Consider the following 13,638-nt stretch of genomic DNA (forward strand, 5'->3'; position numbering starts at 1 on the left):
ACGCCAGTCTCGCCATTAGCCTTCGATTCTCTGCGTCTATTACTCGTCCACGTTGAGGCAGTTAATTACATCCGCAGCGACGATAACAACGGTGGTTAGGTAGAAAGCGAGCAACCGTATCGAAGGAAAAGAGAAGAGAAGCAAAGTAGATTGGTTATTTGTCTATTTAGTTAGAATCGACGAGACTGATCGAAGATGAGTCGCGAGCCATCCACGTGTAAGGGAATTGCTCACGATCAAGCGAGTATCACGCCTCCGCAAATTTTCTACGGATGGCCGGATGGATGGACCCATGTCCCTGTCAGGTGAACGTGTTCGTCGATCGGTCGTAAGCCTCGTGCACGTGCGAGCTGCGTGTGTGAGCGCGCGCTCGTGCCACAGAACAGCAGGATCGTAAACAGTTTACAGCGGCGCGATTCCACGTGACAACGACAATGGCAATGAGCAGATCGTTCAACCTTATCGGGTGTGTACTTAGCCGAAAATGATGTCCACCCGCGGCTCTTTTAGCCCGTTGGCCAGGCATAATGGACGTCGGACCGATTTCGACTCCGCGGTTTCATCAGGATCGCTGATACTACCGGCTTGCAAGCTCGTTTCGTTGTCCACTGGGTTACCGTTTACCATTAGTCGCTGTAAATGGCGAGCCGAGATTTTCCAAGGTCGATTTGAACCAGAAAAAACGTCGTTTACTTATTTATGGATAGAATAACTATTCTGATTAGATCTTCTAGAATCTTCTAGATTAGAATCTATGCAGGGTAATTGTACGACATTTATTGCGAACGTATACCGTACAAAGATAGCAAAATTATCTTTTTTCTTTTATTAACTCCATTCATAGTTACACTTTGTTCCTTTGACGTTACAAACTACTTATGCGTTTTACATATTTTTGCTCACTCGTACTCATCCTTTCATATCGTGTCATTTCATAACGCGATGTATGGTACAGTATACTCATAGAATATATGACATATGTATATATAATTAGAACAATATAAATATATATAACGAAGGTCTTTTGTTAATGGGTGTGTATCAGTCAATTGCCGTTTTATTAATATGCTGATCGATTCGATATTTATATTTTGCACTGTGTTCTTGCACCTCACTCGGTATAGTAATTCAGCGATTTTCTGATGTCTTCGTTCGACGTATCATGCGACTGGTCTAATCATCCATAAAATTGCAAAATTACGACGTGTAAGGATTTGACACGTAACGCGTTACGCTCGTTTCGTAAAATAAAACATTTCGTTGATACGTTTACTCTTTCACTCTGAGTCGCACGGACATTTAATCTGGACTCTGGATTTTAATTCTCTTAATTCAACTGCAACTCTTAACTAGCCCCGCTATTTAATTTCGTCCCGTGATATTTTTTCTTCTTGTCACCTGTAACCGTTTTCCAGATATACTAGCTCGGCTAGTAGCTCGGCCCAGTTACTCGAAAGACCTTGTATTTTCATCTTTCAACACTTTATTTCATACACTTGCAATTCGCTCTACGTAAATTCGATCATTTCCATTATGCAAATACTGTAACGTATATTATTTTTGTTGCAAGATGGAAGTCGTTGTTACAAGGATTTAGCTTACCAAGGTACCGGCTAATATATCCGTATTACACGCGCCGACGCCACGTATACGCTCATCGGCAAACAAGCTAAGCATCGGTAGATTCTATTGTTATAATGCGTGCATTACGCGCATTGCATTACGCATATGACCGCGGCTACGTGATGTGGGTTATGCTGATTCTTACTGCCGTTTCGCAGCGCTCATTACCAAATTACGAGTAATTCCATCCACTTTACCGTACAGAAACATTAGTCGGTTAGCCGTGTATCTATCCGAGACAAACATCAAATCATTACGCCACCGATCCTTTTCGATAATCGCGCGCACACGGCTTACAGAAACTCATTCCTTGTGCACCTTCCCTATTTTGCTTCGTTATGTACGAAGATATACAGGGTGAATTACTTTAATATTTAAATACGTAGCTCGCTTCCAACGACGATACATGCATGGGCTCTTCGTTGGCGATAAATGTGACATACGCCGCGCTGCTCTGAATCTCACCCTTTGTTCGCGTTGCATTATGCGCGCATATGAATTGTAAATAATAACAGACTGTTCGCCGTGATCCTCTTCCACCCTCTTTCGTACCGCCGTGGTTGTATTTCGCGATAAAGCTTATTGTACGCTACGTTGAATCCCGTCTAGCCAATGCCGCGACAGCATTGTGCCAGCTCCACTTCTATTTCTTTTCCAATCGCTTGTCTTTTTTAATTAGTATCGCTTTGTATTTTATACACAGCGAAAATATGTATCTGGAAAATTCGGTGGAACGGCGGACGGTGATGGACGGCGGGTAGCTCTTAGCCGGTTTTTCAACCACTTCATAGACCCCTGTAGACGTTTATCTTTACGCTCTGCTACCCTGTCGATCGATCATGGTCGACAGAGGCCCAAACGCAACGGCAATAACCGATATCTAACGCCCTCCATTCACGATGCGGATCAATGCCACGGAACTGATGAAAAGCAAACCTCGTTGCGATGCTCGTGCTTGATGCAAGATACTCGGAAATGTTGCAAGATACGAAATTATCGGACGCAGGTGTTTAATTCTGCTAGTCGCTTTTACGTCGACAAAACGTTGCTGCAAAATCTTCCGAGCTAGAAAAACTGGCTGTAATCCGGTCTAATGTTACAACGTTAAGTTATATACGCAAAAGTAGCGCAACCAACTAGTCTAGTAGCAAGTTTCGTAACTCGTTTTGCTTTAAAATAACACTGGCCGATATTATACGTTATTGTTCAACCTGTAGATTTTCCATAGGAAGAATAAAAGAAAAAGGCAACTTGTATAAAATTTAGGAAATTCTCCTAAAGTCGTTCGCTCTTTGTCTTTTCTTGGTCTACCCTGAAACTCTCTTCAAGTAAGAAAATAAAATAGATATTCCGTATTACTAGCCTATCTTTTATAACCGGACTTTCGACGTTGTTACAAAGTTCAGCGTTCCAACAACGTTCGAAGACTAAAAATGGCAATGTTTAGTTTCAACGCTGGTAATATTGTTACGGAGCTTATACCGTTGGAATATGTTCTGGACCATTATGAAACAGTTTGTAACAAGGTTCTAAAGCTCAAAATTGCTGCAGGGAACTCAATAATTCGGATAACGACGTTACGTGTGTAAAATTTGCCTCGTGTGACCCGGACACGTTGTGTAACGAAAGCGGAAAGCTTGAAAACTCTCGCAAATATTCAACGATGTCGCAAGACTCACGATCAACGTAGTCGTTCGATGTGCAGGGTTCAATGACTTACGTTACATACAGGTATATCGAGAAAACATATCCATGATATTCTACCTGATGTTATTCATCGCTTTCCAGCTAGAATTCGAGGGCCAGCGGATACGATACCTCTGGAAATCCATTTGCAACGTCGACCAAGGTTTTCTACCGGCTTTATCAAGGTGTGCACGAACGCTCGTTCCCTACAAACGATGCCACGTACACTCGTGTTGCGATACTCGTGTCAACTTGCAGCTTTTCGTGGCACACGCCGTGTTGCCTGTAACGAGCGCGTTTCCCGCACGCGTAAGTACCTACATGTCACAGGGTTGCCGACTCGCGTTAAATTTCTTTGAAACGTGCCTGGCCTCGCGCTAATTGTCTCTGTTCTAACGACGAAACCTAATCTCTCGGTAAACGGTCTCGTTCCTCGAAGAAAACCAGCTTGGACCCTAATTAAAGGGGATTCAACGTCAACGGTGATACTTGATCTTTGTTGGCATACGGGAAGGGGTAAACGCTTGTGAAGCTTCAAGAATGTTTAAAATTTATGCACATTACGGTTCATAAGCGGACGCTATAGTAGTTTCGCTGTTAGCGAAGAGTAAATAAGAAAATGATGGCTAAAAGCGGTAATTATTATCGAATAGCGGTAATTATGCGAATTGTTTGTGTAAATTTATATATCTACGAAGAGAACTAAGAAGACGGGATTTAAGGAGCTTTCACTCATTAAATATTGTAACGAGTATGATAGCCTTCTTTGAATATCCGATACTTTGAATATTCTGTGCATTTTTGCACCTTTGATTTCTCCGTAAAATTCCTATACAGTGTTTTGTATTTTCAATACTTTACAGGTGAGTGGAAACTTTTTCCACGATCGAAGCTCGGATGTCGTGCAATGGTAGAGAAACACCCGGAGGTTACGGCAACGTGCAAAGAATACAATTTGTCTACAAAATTCGTAATATCGTGGCATACGCGTAAAGTGAAATGAGAAACGATGTATGCAGACTTGTGCGCGTAAGGACTTGACTTCCGAGAGTAGACAAGTTTAAATTTGATCGGTAACTTTAACTTTCTCGTTAAGAATCTTCCAGTGCTCTCCTTGTTACGTCGTTTCGCGTAATATTACCTCGAAATAGCGTACGGTGGTATCGAGAGATTTCCATTTGGAAATTCGAAAATGCGCATAAATTATCCGACCACTTTAAAGACTCGACGATGCAGTAAACCGTAAGTAGTAGTGGCCGTACGAGCGGTCTGACGAAAGCACGAGTTATACTACTGACGCGTCTGGAGTCGCTCGAAGGCCATCAAATTGGTAGGAAAATAACGCAACGGCGTGCACGGAACAGCAATTTAGGTGGCAAACTTTATGCAACTGGACGCGTGCTGAATCCCACCGGTAATTGAATCTAATTCTTATTCCTCGAACGTGTTCCGTAAAGCCGTGGCCCTCGTACAAGTTTAAACTCGAGTACACCTACTCCTACTTCCCACCCTTTATTCCTTGCCTCCATTAGCCTGTTCCTGTTGCTTTCTTATCCCTCGTTACGTTTGTCTTCCCACGTACTTTTCTCAGCTCGTGCTTCTCTCCCTCCTCCCTTTACTTTCTCCGCACCTTTGTGCTCGTATCCGTAAATGCGTTAGGTGAAATGATAGCCAGATCGTTAGCAGCTTACTGAAACTTCCAGAACACAGGTTTATGGCAGAAATTAATTGGCATTGTTTTCCTTCTGTAAGAAGAGAAATTGTCTTGAATATACGGTTGACGTGGCACAAATTTAGGGCCGCTATGAATTCATTGGCAATTCTATTATCCGCTACTTGATTAGAACAGCCCCATTCTATCCCACGCATTCGCGTCTAAAATTTTCTTCACCAACGTCGTCGTCCCACTGCCTGTTTGAAATCGACCGATTCATCAGGGCACGGCCATTACCCAATTTATTAATCCGTTTCTTTGTTCCGGCCGGTAGTGAGGTCGCGATCCCTGCGCTTGCTAAGTTACAACGAAAGAGCTGCAGGACACCCACGTGGGCAATTAAAATGCTAATTCTCATTGATAGGTTAATCGGCGTGTTGTTTCGGAAAGGCGATTGTTCCGGGCGCGTTCGTCCGGGATCGTTCATCATTGTCATGTGACGTTCCACGATGGAGTTCGTGTTTGACCGTTCCCCATTCCAGGGAATCGCGCGCCCTTCTGGTAACACCATCCTCGACGCGGCGATATTTCTCCGCAATGCTTGTTTTACGAGTCTCGCGTGTATTACTTTATACGAACGAGGTGTAATACAATTCAGTGTTTGCTCGTTGAATTGTGTACAATCGAGATTTCGTATGGAGCGAGATATTAACACGGAAAGAATTAAAATGATCTGATAAATTAGGAGATAAATACGAGAAGGTAGGATTCCTCATGATGTTTGTTGATTTTCAACAAATTTCTATATATTTTAGTTTGCCTACAATGAGAAATTAATTTCGGCTAGACGTTTTGGCTTTTGTAACATTATCAAGTATCTCGTACTTTCACGATCTACAACCTTCAGAAGCTCTACGGGTCGCTGTCATCGTCGTCGAACAGGACCGTGAACCGATGCGGTAGAACGCACCACGTGTATTAGCGGTCCATTAAACGTGTTTTCCATGACGAGACAACAAGTGGGTCGGGTTGCACACACAGGCGAACGTTGGAGCAACTTCGCCAGCTTCTTGTTCAACAGATTATACCATTGCACGTCGACGTGTTTGCCGTCTACGTTCGAATTCGCTGAAAGCTTCTGCACTTCCGCAATGTGGGCCTTTGTGTCGGGGATTCCTTTGACCCTAGTCTCATATCTGCCGGATGGGAGCATCCTCGGTACGATCGTAACGGCAGGTCGAGTCGTCGGCCATCGGAAAAACGCTCGAAGACGACGTTTCGTGGATAAGACGGAAGGAAAAGGGTAGATAGAACCGAGATGGAAACGAAAAGGGATGATCAGAGAGGCGGAAGAAGGAACGCGAGTGAAACCAGTTCCGCCGCACCGCCATCGGTTGGGATCTTTTCCGATTTTTCTGTCGGCGAAGGCGACCTATCCTGGTGATGCATTTTCTAATTTATCTGCTGCTTTGAGAGAACGATACCGACGAATCTTATCGCGCCAGCTTTGCTAAAGGTTTCTAAGATTCATGGCTCGGCCGAATTAGCTCCGTTTTAGAATCTCGCGAGAGAGCAACGGTGGAACATTAATTTCCCTCAAGGCGGAAAATTAGTCTCGATATTAGAAGTTGGCAAGAATCAGGGCGAAGTAATTGTAGCTCGTTGAACGGCGTTAGAAGTTCTTCCTCGAGGTTGTGGAAGTTTGTTAAGCAGTCAGGACTAGGGCAAGGGGTGCGAGTAGAAAAGAAGACAGACAGAAGACAGAGGATGGGGAAGAAAATTAAAACAAGAAAATGTATGGAAATGGGCTGGATGCGAGAAGGGGAGGAATAGAGGTTTTGATGACCGTACAAGCTCGCGCAACGGCCTGGGGTTAATTGCAAAATTAACCTTAATTATTGGCCCCCCTGGACATTTCCATTCTACTCCCGCTTAGTTCTAGACGACAGTAATGTTGCAAGTTAGTTACCGGTGCCTGTTCGCCGAAAGATTTTATCTTTTTTGCTAGAGACGCTGTTACGTAACGTTAAAAAGCTTCCTTCGATCCTCCAGCTTGATTTCTCACATACACGCACGCACGATCTTATACGTTTGCTTGTCTCTTCTCTTCCTGCAGCTTCATCAACCTTAACTAAAGTCAATACGTTTCTCGATATATTTAGCGAGAATTCGATTCCAACATTGATCATACGTTCAAAATTATTCATACAGAATCAAATTACTATCGCGATCTCTAAAAATAGTATCAGATTTCGCAGTGATAATTTTAAATATTCGTAAAGGCTTTATCAAGAAATTCATTTCTATACTCGATACGCCTCTTCGATACCTGCTTCATTTTCAGTATAACTTTGTTCAAAGACTCGCGATACACAAGCGAATGTCGTTACCTATCTCATCGTTAACTCGAGTCGCAACGTACGATAACGTTCTTACGTAAAACTTTGCGAGATCTTGCGACGTTGGCAGCAACTTCTGACTTCACAGCGTTACGTATTTATTATTTCGGTTGGAACGCAGGAGGTTGCGGGAAAAGAAAAATCGTTGGAAACCGTCGAAGTGATTTATTGTTCCATATTTATACACATAATAAGCGAATACGATAATATCGTATTAGGTACTAGATCGTATTGTATATATATTCATTCATTTATTTATATATCGAGCATTCTGTACAATAAATAAAGACTCTAGAGCATTTAAAACATAACACGGTGTACTCCCTTGCGATTGCCATCGAAAAGTGTACAATAATTTAACGAGTTTCCCCATGCGTATATTGTATCGTCCTTTCAGACACCGTTCGTCAGAGGCGCCACGACGACGACGCGACGCCTAGCTTTATTCGATCCGAGGATGTATATACACCGCACAGGGTTTTACTTTGAACTTCTCAAACAAATCGTAACAATTCCCCTCCCCGTTCGACACGGTCGATGAGATCACGTTCTCGCGGGAAGCTCTGATAATACTTGCTCTTCTTCAACGCATTGAACAACTCGCCCGAACGCGTTCGTTTACACTTTCACGAATATATTCAGAGAAAACATGCGACGTACGAAAAACATTGTCACGCTGTCTATGTAAATGTGTGAATCGATAGTCTTGCTGTGTTCCTGGTCTGTTCGAAAATCGTTAGCCATCGTTATAGCTTGTATGAAACATTTGAAATTCGCATCGACAGAGAAGACGCGAGTCGCAGACGATATTGTCCACGGATAGAGCGTGTGATATGTTGGCATTGAAACAGTGGCGCATAGAAAAGAGTAAAAGTCAAGTATAAGATTTTGCATGCTCGGATGTTCGTATAAAAAGGCATACGAAGACGCAAGACTGGCAGAATTCAAAGGTCTTTATAAAAAAGGTCGTCTCGAACGAATCTCGGCTAAGTATAAAACGATATGTCGCGTGTTTCTATGCGCCAGTGATAACGGTCTGCGTGTATTTGTGTGTATGCACGTGTGTGTTTAGCGTACGAATATCGAATGAAAAGCGAATGTGATCGAGGCAAAAAGGACGCGGCTACTCGATTCGGCCGAACCATTGGCCCAACCTTCGAACAACCTTTGACCTTTCATGACACGAGTAATATCTCTAACGATAGGGTTCAACTATTTATACAATCGTGCAACGTACACTGCTCTTGCTGCTGCTTTTTCGTCGTCGAATAAAATCGTCCTCGATAATCGAATCCATTCGTTAATTGCGATTTATTTAGAATGGAAATTTCTTTATCCTAAAACGGAGCTGAAAATAGGAGAGAGATGCGCAGGGAAAAATCGCGACACGATCGTCGAATTTCGTGTTTGTCTCAGCTGATGATTTTCCAATTTCAATTTCACGGTTCACTTGAATTTTCCTCTCGATTAGATCACTTTCGGCGAGCAAAGAATCGTACCGATCGTGTCACAACGAAACCTGCAATTTCGTTAAACTTCCACATTACGGAATGAAAGGAACGACGCACCCGAGTCATCCGAGGCTATCCGTTTCTTTCTCTGTGCACCGTTCGCTTTCCCTTCTCACTCATTCAACGAGCGAATAGACGAATCTTATAATCGGCTACTCGATCGATCTTCGTCGAAGCGACGCGATCGCCCACGATATATTACTATTGTCTTCTTAAATCCACGAACCGAGATACATACAACATGCATTTCTATCTAACGTGACTAATGTTCACGGGAACGCTCGTTTCGCTTTCTCAAACGAGCATTATCTTAGCTGGAACAACGAGTTCTCCGAACGTTTAACTCTTTCAGCCCTGGCCAGCGTTAACGCCGGCAAATTTCATCCTCGCGTGTCAAACATTTTATTTCCCTCTTGGACAACCCTCCGTAAGTAACGTATTTTGATATGTTTGTCGAAGAACGATAAACCTGAGAACATTTTACAAGCAAACCTATGATGAAAAATAAAACCGCAAAGGCGTACCATATTTCGTAGCATACACAGCGACACAGGAAAATCGGATATGTTGCGTAAAAGGAACAGAACTTTGCTTTCTCCAATTTCTTGCCAATGCCGCTGTTGTCGAGGACTGAGAGAGTCAATAGCATGGAGAATTTGAACATTCCGGTTCCTCCTCGATTTACGCGATCGTCTCACACTTATCGTAAACGCGCGGTTGCACAAATTTCGAGTCCGTGTTGTTTCAGTCGAGAGGACTCGAGGGATCGGCAGCTCCTTCGAGGAACAGAGGTCCCGCGGTAATAAGCACAGGAAGAACCTGGACAAGAAAACGCAGCACAACACGCTATCCAGCGGAATCGTTCCCTCGGTGCCGTTGGCATCGTGCCGAAAAGGACAACAGCCGGTCGACCCGCCCTGACGACTGTGCATCCTTTCTCGTACAGGATTCACATGGCTGAATCACGAGGCCAACGATAGATTCGCGTTTCTCGTTCGTCCATCGTCGGACAGACGCGAGACGACCAGATTCTCGTTACGATTACGCCGCAGTCGAGGTTTCGTGCAACAGACACAAGTCGCGTGATCGTTAGCTGCGTTGGCAATTAAGGGGAGCTTTTCTTTCGCGATCAAAAGAGGAGTCTTCTGTTATCGGCTGATGTCGTTAAAATCGATCGTCCTTTTCTCGATACCTGCGGAAATTGTCATCCCGTTCCTCTTCTCGAGGGTGAGCAACGAGCTTTATTTATTTCGTTTCACAGGCGGTCTCTCTCGGGACGGTCGGAGTTGTCGATTCGGAGGACTCGCAGTATACAGTAGAGATCGCGAGAACTCGGATAGAAAGATTGTTAAAGATCATCGTTAATCGACTCGCCAAGCAACTAACGATTTACCCCGAAAATTTGATCGTTTCTTCCTTTCGATGATTACCACTACCAAGAGCCGAAGAAGAAGGTTGATAGTATTCCTATTAAAGTCAACCAGCCGACCAGATTGAAGGATCCTCTTCTGTAGACAGCGTTGTTCATGCAGGTCTCCCGGATGCTGATGTTCTTGAGGCCCCGACGGCTCAGCAGATTGTGAACGCCTCGTTTATCGCTCTTCTGTAAGATGTGCTCTCGCGAGAGCAGCAAGGAATACAGTTGATTGTCCGGGCTCCGGGAGCAGAAAGTCAACACCATGTCTGAGGCCACGGCTTTCATTACGTGCACGTTCCCCGTGAACTGATGGTACGGTCTCTCCGACACTGTCAGCGTACCTGTCGAAATCGTCGCGATCGATTAGAGATCTATGCTTGCAACACGATTGTAAGTGGTAACGAGGAAGCAAGGAAGGAGAAGGAACACCTAATGTAGAAGAAGCGAACAGATTCTGGAATTCAGAGGAAGACGAGAAGAAGTGTAGAATGTGCGTAGAGGGTGAGAGAACTGCGATACATTACTATACTGTATAGAATGTAAGGAAGTAGATAGAGCGAGGGGTAGCCTGGAGAAAGTGGGGGCGGAAGATATTGCGAAGTAAATTGGCCGAGGGATTTAGAAAAGAAAAAGAAAGACAAGCGAGATCAAAGATAGGGTTACGTAGTAATAAAGTGAAATGAAAGTAGAACAGATCGAGTAAATAAGCGACCAGTTAATTAAGGAGCGATAGTAAGGCAGCGATCTATTTTCTAGGCTCACGAGTTCGAAGATAATTAAACAAATAGTAAAATAATACTCCCGATATAGAAAGACGAGTGATGCTATGTCATTGGAATTTTGAACCGGTGACAACATGTGATTCCACAGGTTTGTATAATATTCTTAAATCCTTTTATATTTCAATCTTGCTCTCATTTTAGCAAGCAAAAAGAGCTCGCAACGTTTTAACAGGATGTTTAACGTAAAATCGAAACCGGGAATCATGCATAGAGATAGGATACTATTTATGGAGATATTTTTCGATCGAAAAATTGAAAAAATATAGCTGTATCGAAAATGGCCGGGAGAACGTAGCGGGGTCAATGCTGCAATATACATGCAGCTTGACATTCTGATATTGAAAATATAAAACTGTCGAAGTTTGTTTTTTTATATGTGCCCATCACAGCGACATCATAACGCGGTGCATCATTCGTGCGTACCAGAACGAAAGAAGAACAAATTGTTCGAATCGTTGGTGGATTTTGAATGTTGCACGACGGGGGATGAACGGCAGTTTGATTAACTCTGTGTCGGTTAACCGCAGGAATTGCCAGGCGATTGTATCTCGTAGTACGACCTTGGAAACCACGATGTTCGCTATTCACACAGAGAAAGGGTAAAAATCCATACTGTCTAAATCCGTCTAACTATAACACCGAATTAAATGCTACTAAACGATGAAACTTCATTTAATGACAAGCTTTAAACGCAGCTAGAAAACCGAGGAAGGAAACATTGAAATAAAACTGTGCCAAAGAGAACGAGATCTGACGCTACGGAGAAAAAGTCCTGAATCTGATCCCGAATTTTCTTCGAAAATCTTCTCGGATCACCATTTTCCCTTGTTGATTTTAATTTCACGGAAATCCATCGATAATGCATCTGAAACTATAGGAGCAACTTGGTCTCTGTTCGCAGCAATATTTCTCTCGTGTATTCTATGCGTTCCATAGATGTGACGTTGCTTCGTTCCAAACGAATGGAACTGAAGCATCGAAATGATTTGAAATCGGGGAATACGCAGCCGCGATTCAAGGGGAATCAGCAGCGGAAATCAGTGAATCGGTCTGATTATTGTCTACGACGACTGGGAATGCCGGTGTGCTCCCGCTGGAAATCTGTCACATTACGCGCCATTATGTCGTTGATGGTGTACTTACGCCACTGATTAGGAATACGCGCAGATAGGATTATCGGATGTCGCGCTCAGTTTACGTATGCCATTCCACATATCGCCACATCTACGTATCGCCATTCATTTTTCTTACCTTCAATGCATGCGTTCTACTTTTCCCAACGATCTCACCATTGTTATTTGCCTTTCCAACGACGAACGTCGGTTTGCGTGTTCGAAGAACTGCCAGATAATCGAATATACGGGATGATCGTTGCTGAGAATTTTTGTTCGAAACATCGTTTCGTAAGATGGGCAGAGCGACTTGAAGAATCGTGGCGATCGTTCTGATCAACACCCCTGTACAATACGGAGGATCGTTAAGTTTGGCGTTTTTTTTTAAATCGTTAAACGAACGTTACGTTCCTGTTGAATGTTTGGCCGATAAAACGCCGGGTATTATTACTTGGGGAAATGATTGTCACGCGTCTGTTACGTGCCAATCGCAATAACGTCAACAGCCAGTACTATCGTATTATTATTGCGTCGTCCATTAAGCTGTTTCATCATGTAAACGGTTACTAGCCTTCGGGATATTGACGTTTAATCGTATGAAACTAATTGGAGCGGCCGTTCGGTCGCCTGAAATTTTTACTTCACGTTTTCATCGAACGAATCATTTCATCAATTATTTTGCCGCGTTGCCTTGTTTATTTCCGCGTCGATCCACGGGGCATGCACGTTTCGACGATGATTCGCAATAGCAGCAGCTTACAGGGAACAGCTGAAACGCTCCGGGAATGAATTCAAGACTGCCACGGAGAGATCTTGTCGTTCTCGCGCGCAACACGCGCCTTTGATTTATTTTTCATTTTCCAAGTCGAGTGCTTTTATCCGGACTGTATCCGTTTTACGGTAGAAACAGGAGGGTCGGGGAATTGGCACTGAAAACAGGAGGCAAGCACGCGACAAACAGAGAGACGCGAGAACTCTGTTTAAAAAGTGACACGGTCTCGTTGTTTCGATAAAGTCTGTTGAATTCGTGGAATTTTTAGTAGCGTGTCAACAGAAACGTCATAGAGATATTTTCCGTTGAAAATCAGCGTATGCTTTGTTCCGCTGTTTCGAAACTGAATTTTTCGCTAACCCGCCAGATCGCGATCTTGTTTGGTCGATTCGCCTTCATCTCATGCTCGTTCGTCCAAAGAATTCAGACACGACGCTGAGTCGATTATATCGGCGATTGATCACGTAAGGAATCTGTCACAATATGTACGATACGGATTTTTGTATATACAGGGTGGTTGGTAGTTACCAAGAATAAAAAGTTTTCGTTTGAGGCTTTGTTTTCGAGAAAATCGACTTTGAATTTTCGCTCGGTGTGCGTGCACTTTATCGCGTCTCGTTATAACGGATCTCACTGTAGATCGTTGTTTTTTTAATTTTTAAAATTTTTAAATTTTTATTCT

General features: G+C 43.4%; 1 protein-coding gene across 1 annotated transcript in view; it reads right to left on the minus strand.

The window, feature by feature from the left end:
* Positions 1-7,512: 7,512 nt before the first annotated feature.
* Positions 7,513-13,638, minus strand: part of LOC117163403 (uncharacterized) — a 59,657-nt gene continuing 53,531 nt past the window's right edge. Inside the window, exon 3 of the mRNA XM_033345646.2 lies at positions 7,513-10,631. Coding sequence (XP_033201537.1) covers positions 10,306-10,631 — 326 coding nt within the window. The 3' untranslated portion in view covers positions 7,513-10,305. The remainder of the gene's footprint in view (positions 10,632-13,638) is intronic.

Source organism: Bombus vancouverensis, chromosome 9, assembly GCF_051014615.1.
Source record: "Bombus vancouverensis nearcticus chromosome 9, iyBomVanc1_principal, whole genome shotgun sequence".
In the NCBI taxonomy this organism is placed as follows: Eukaryota; Metazoa; Arthropoda; class Insecta; order Hymenoptera; family Apidae; genus Bombus; species Bombus vancouverensis.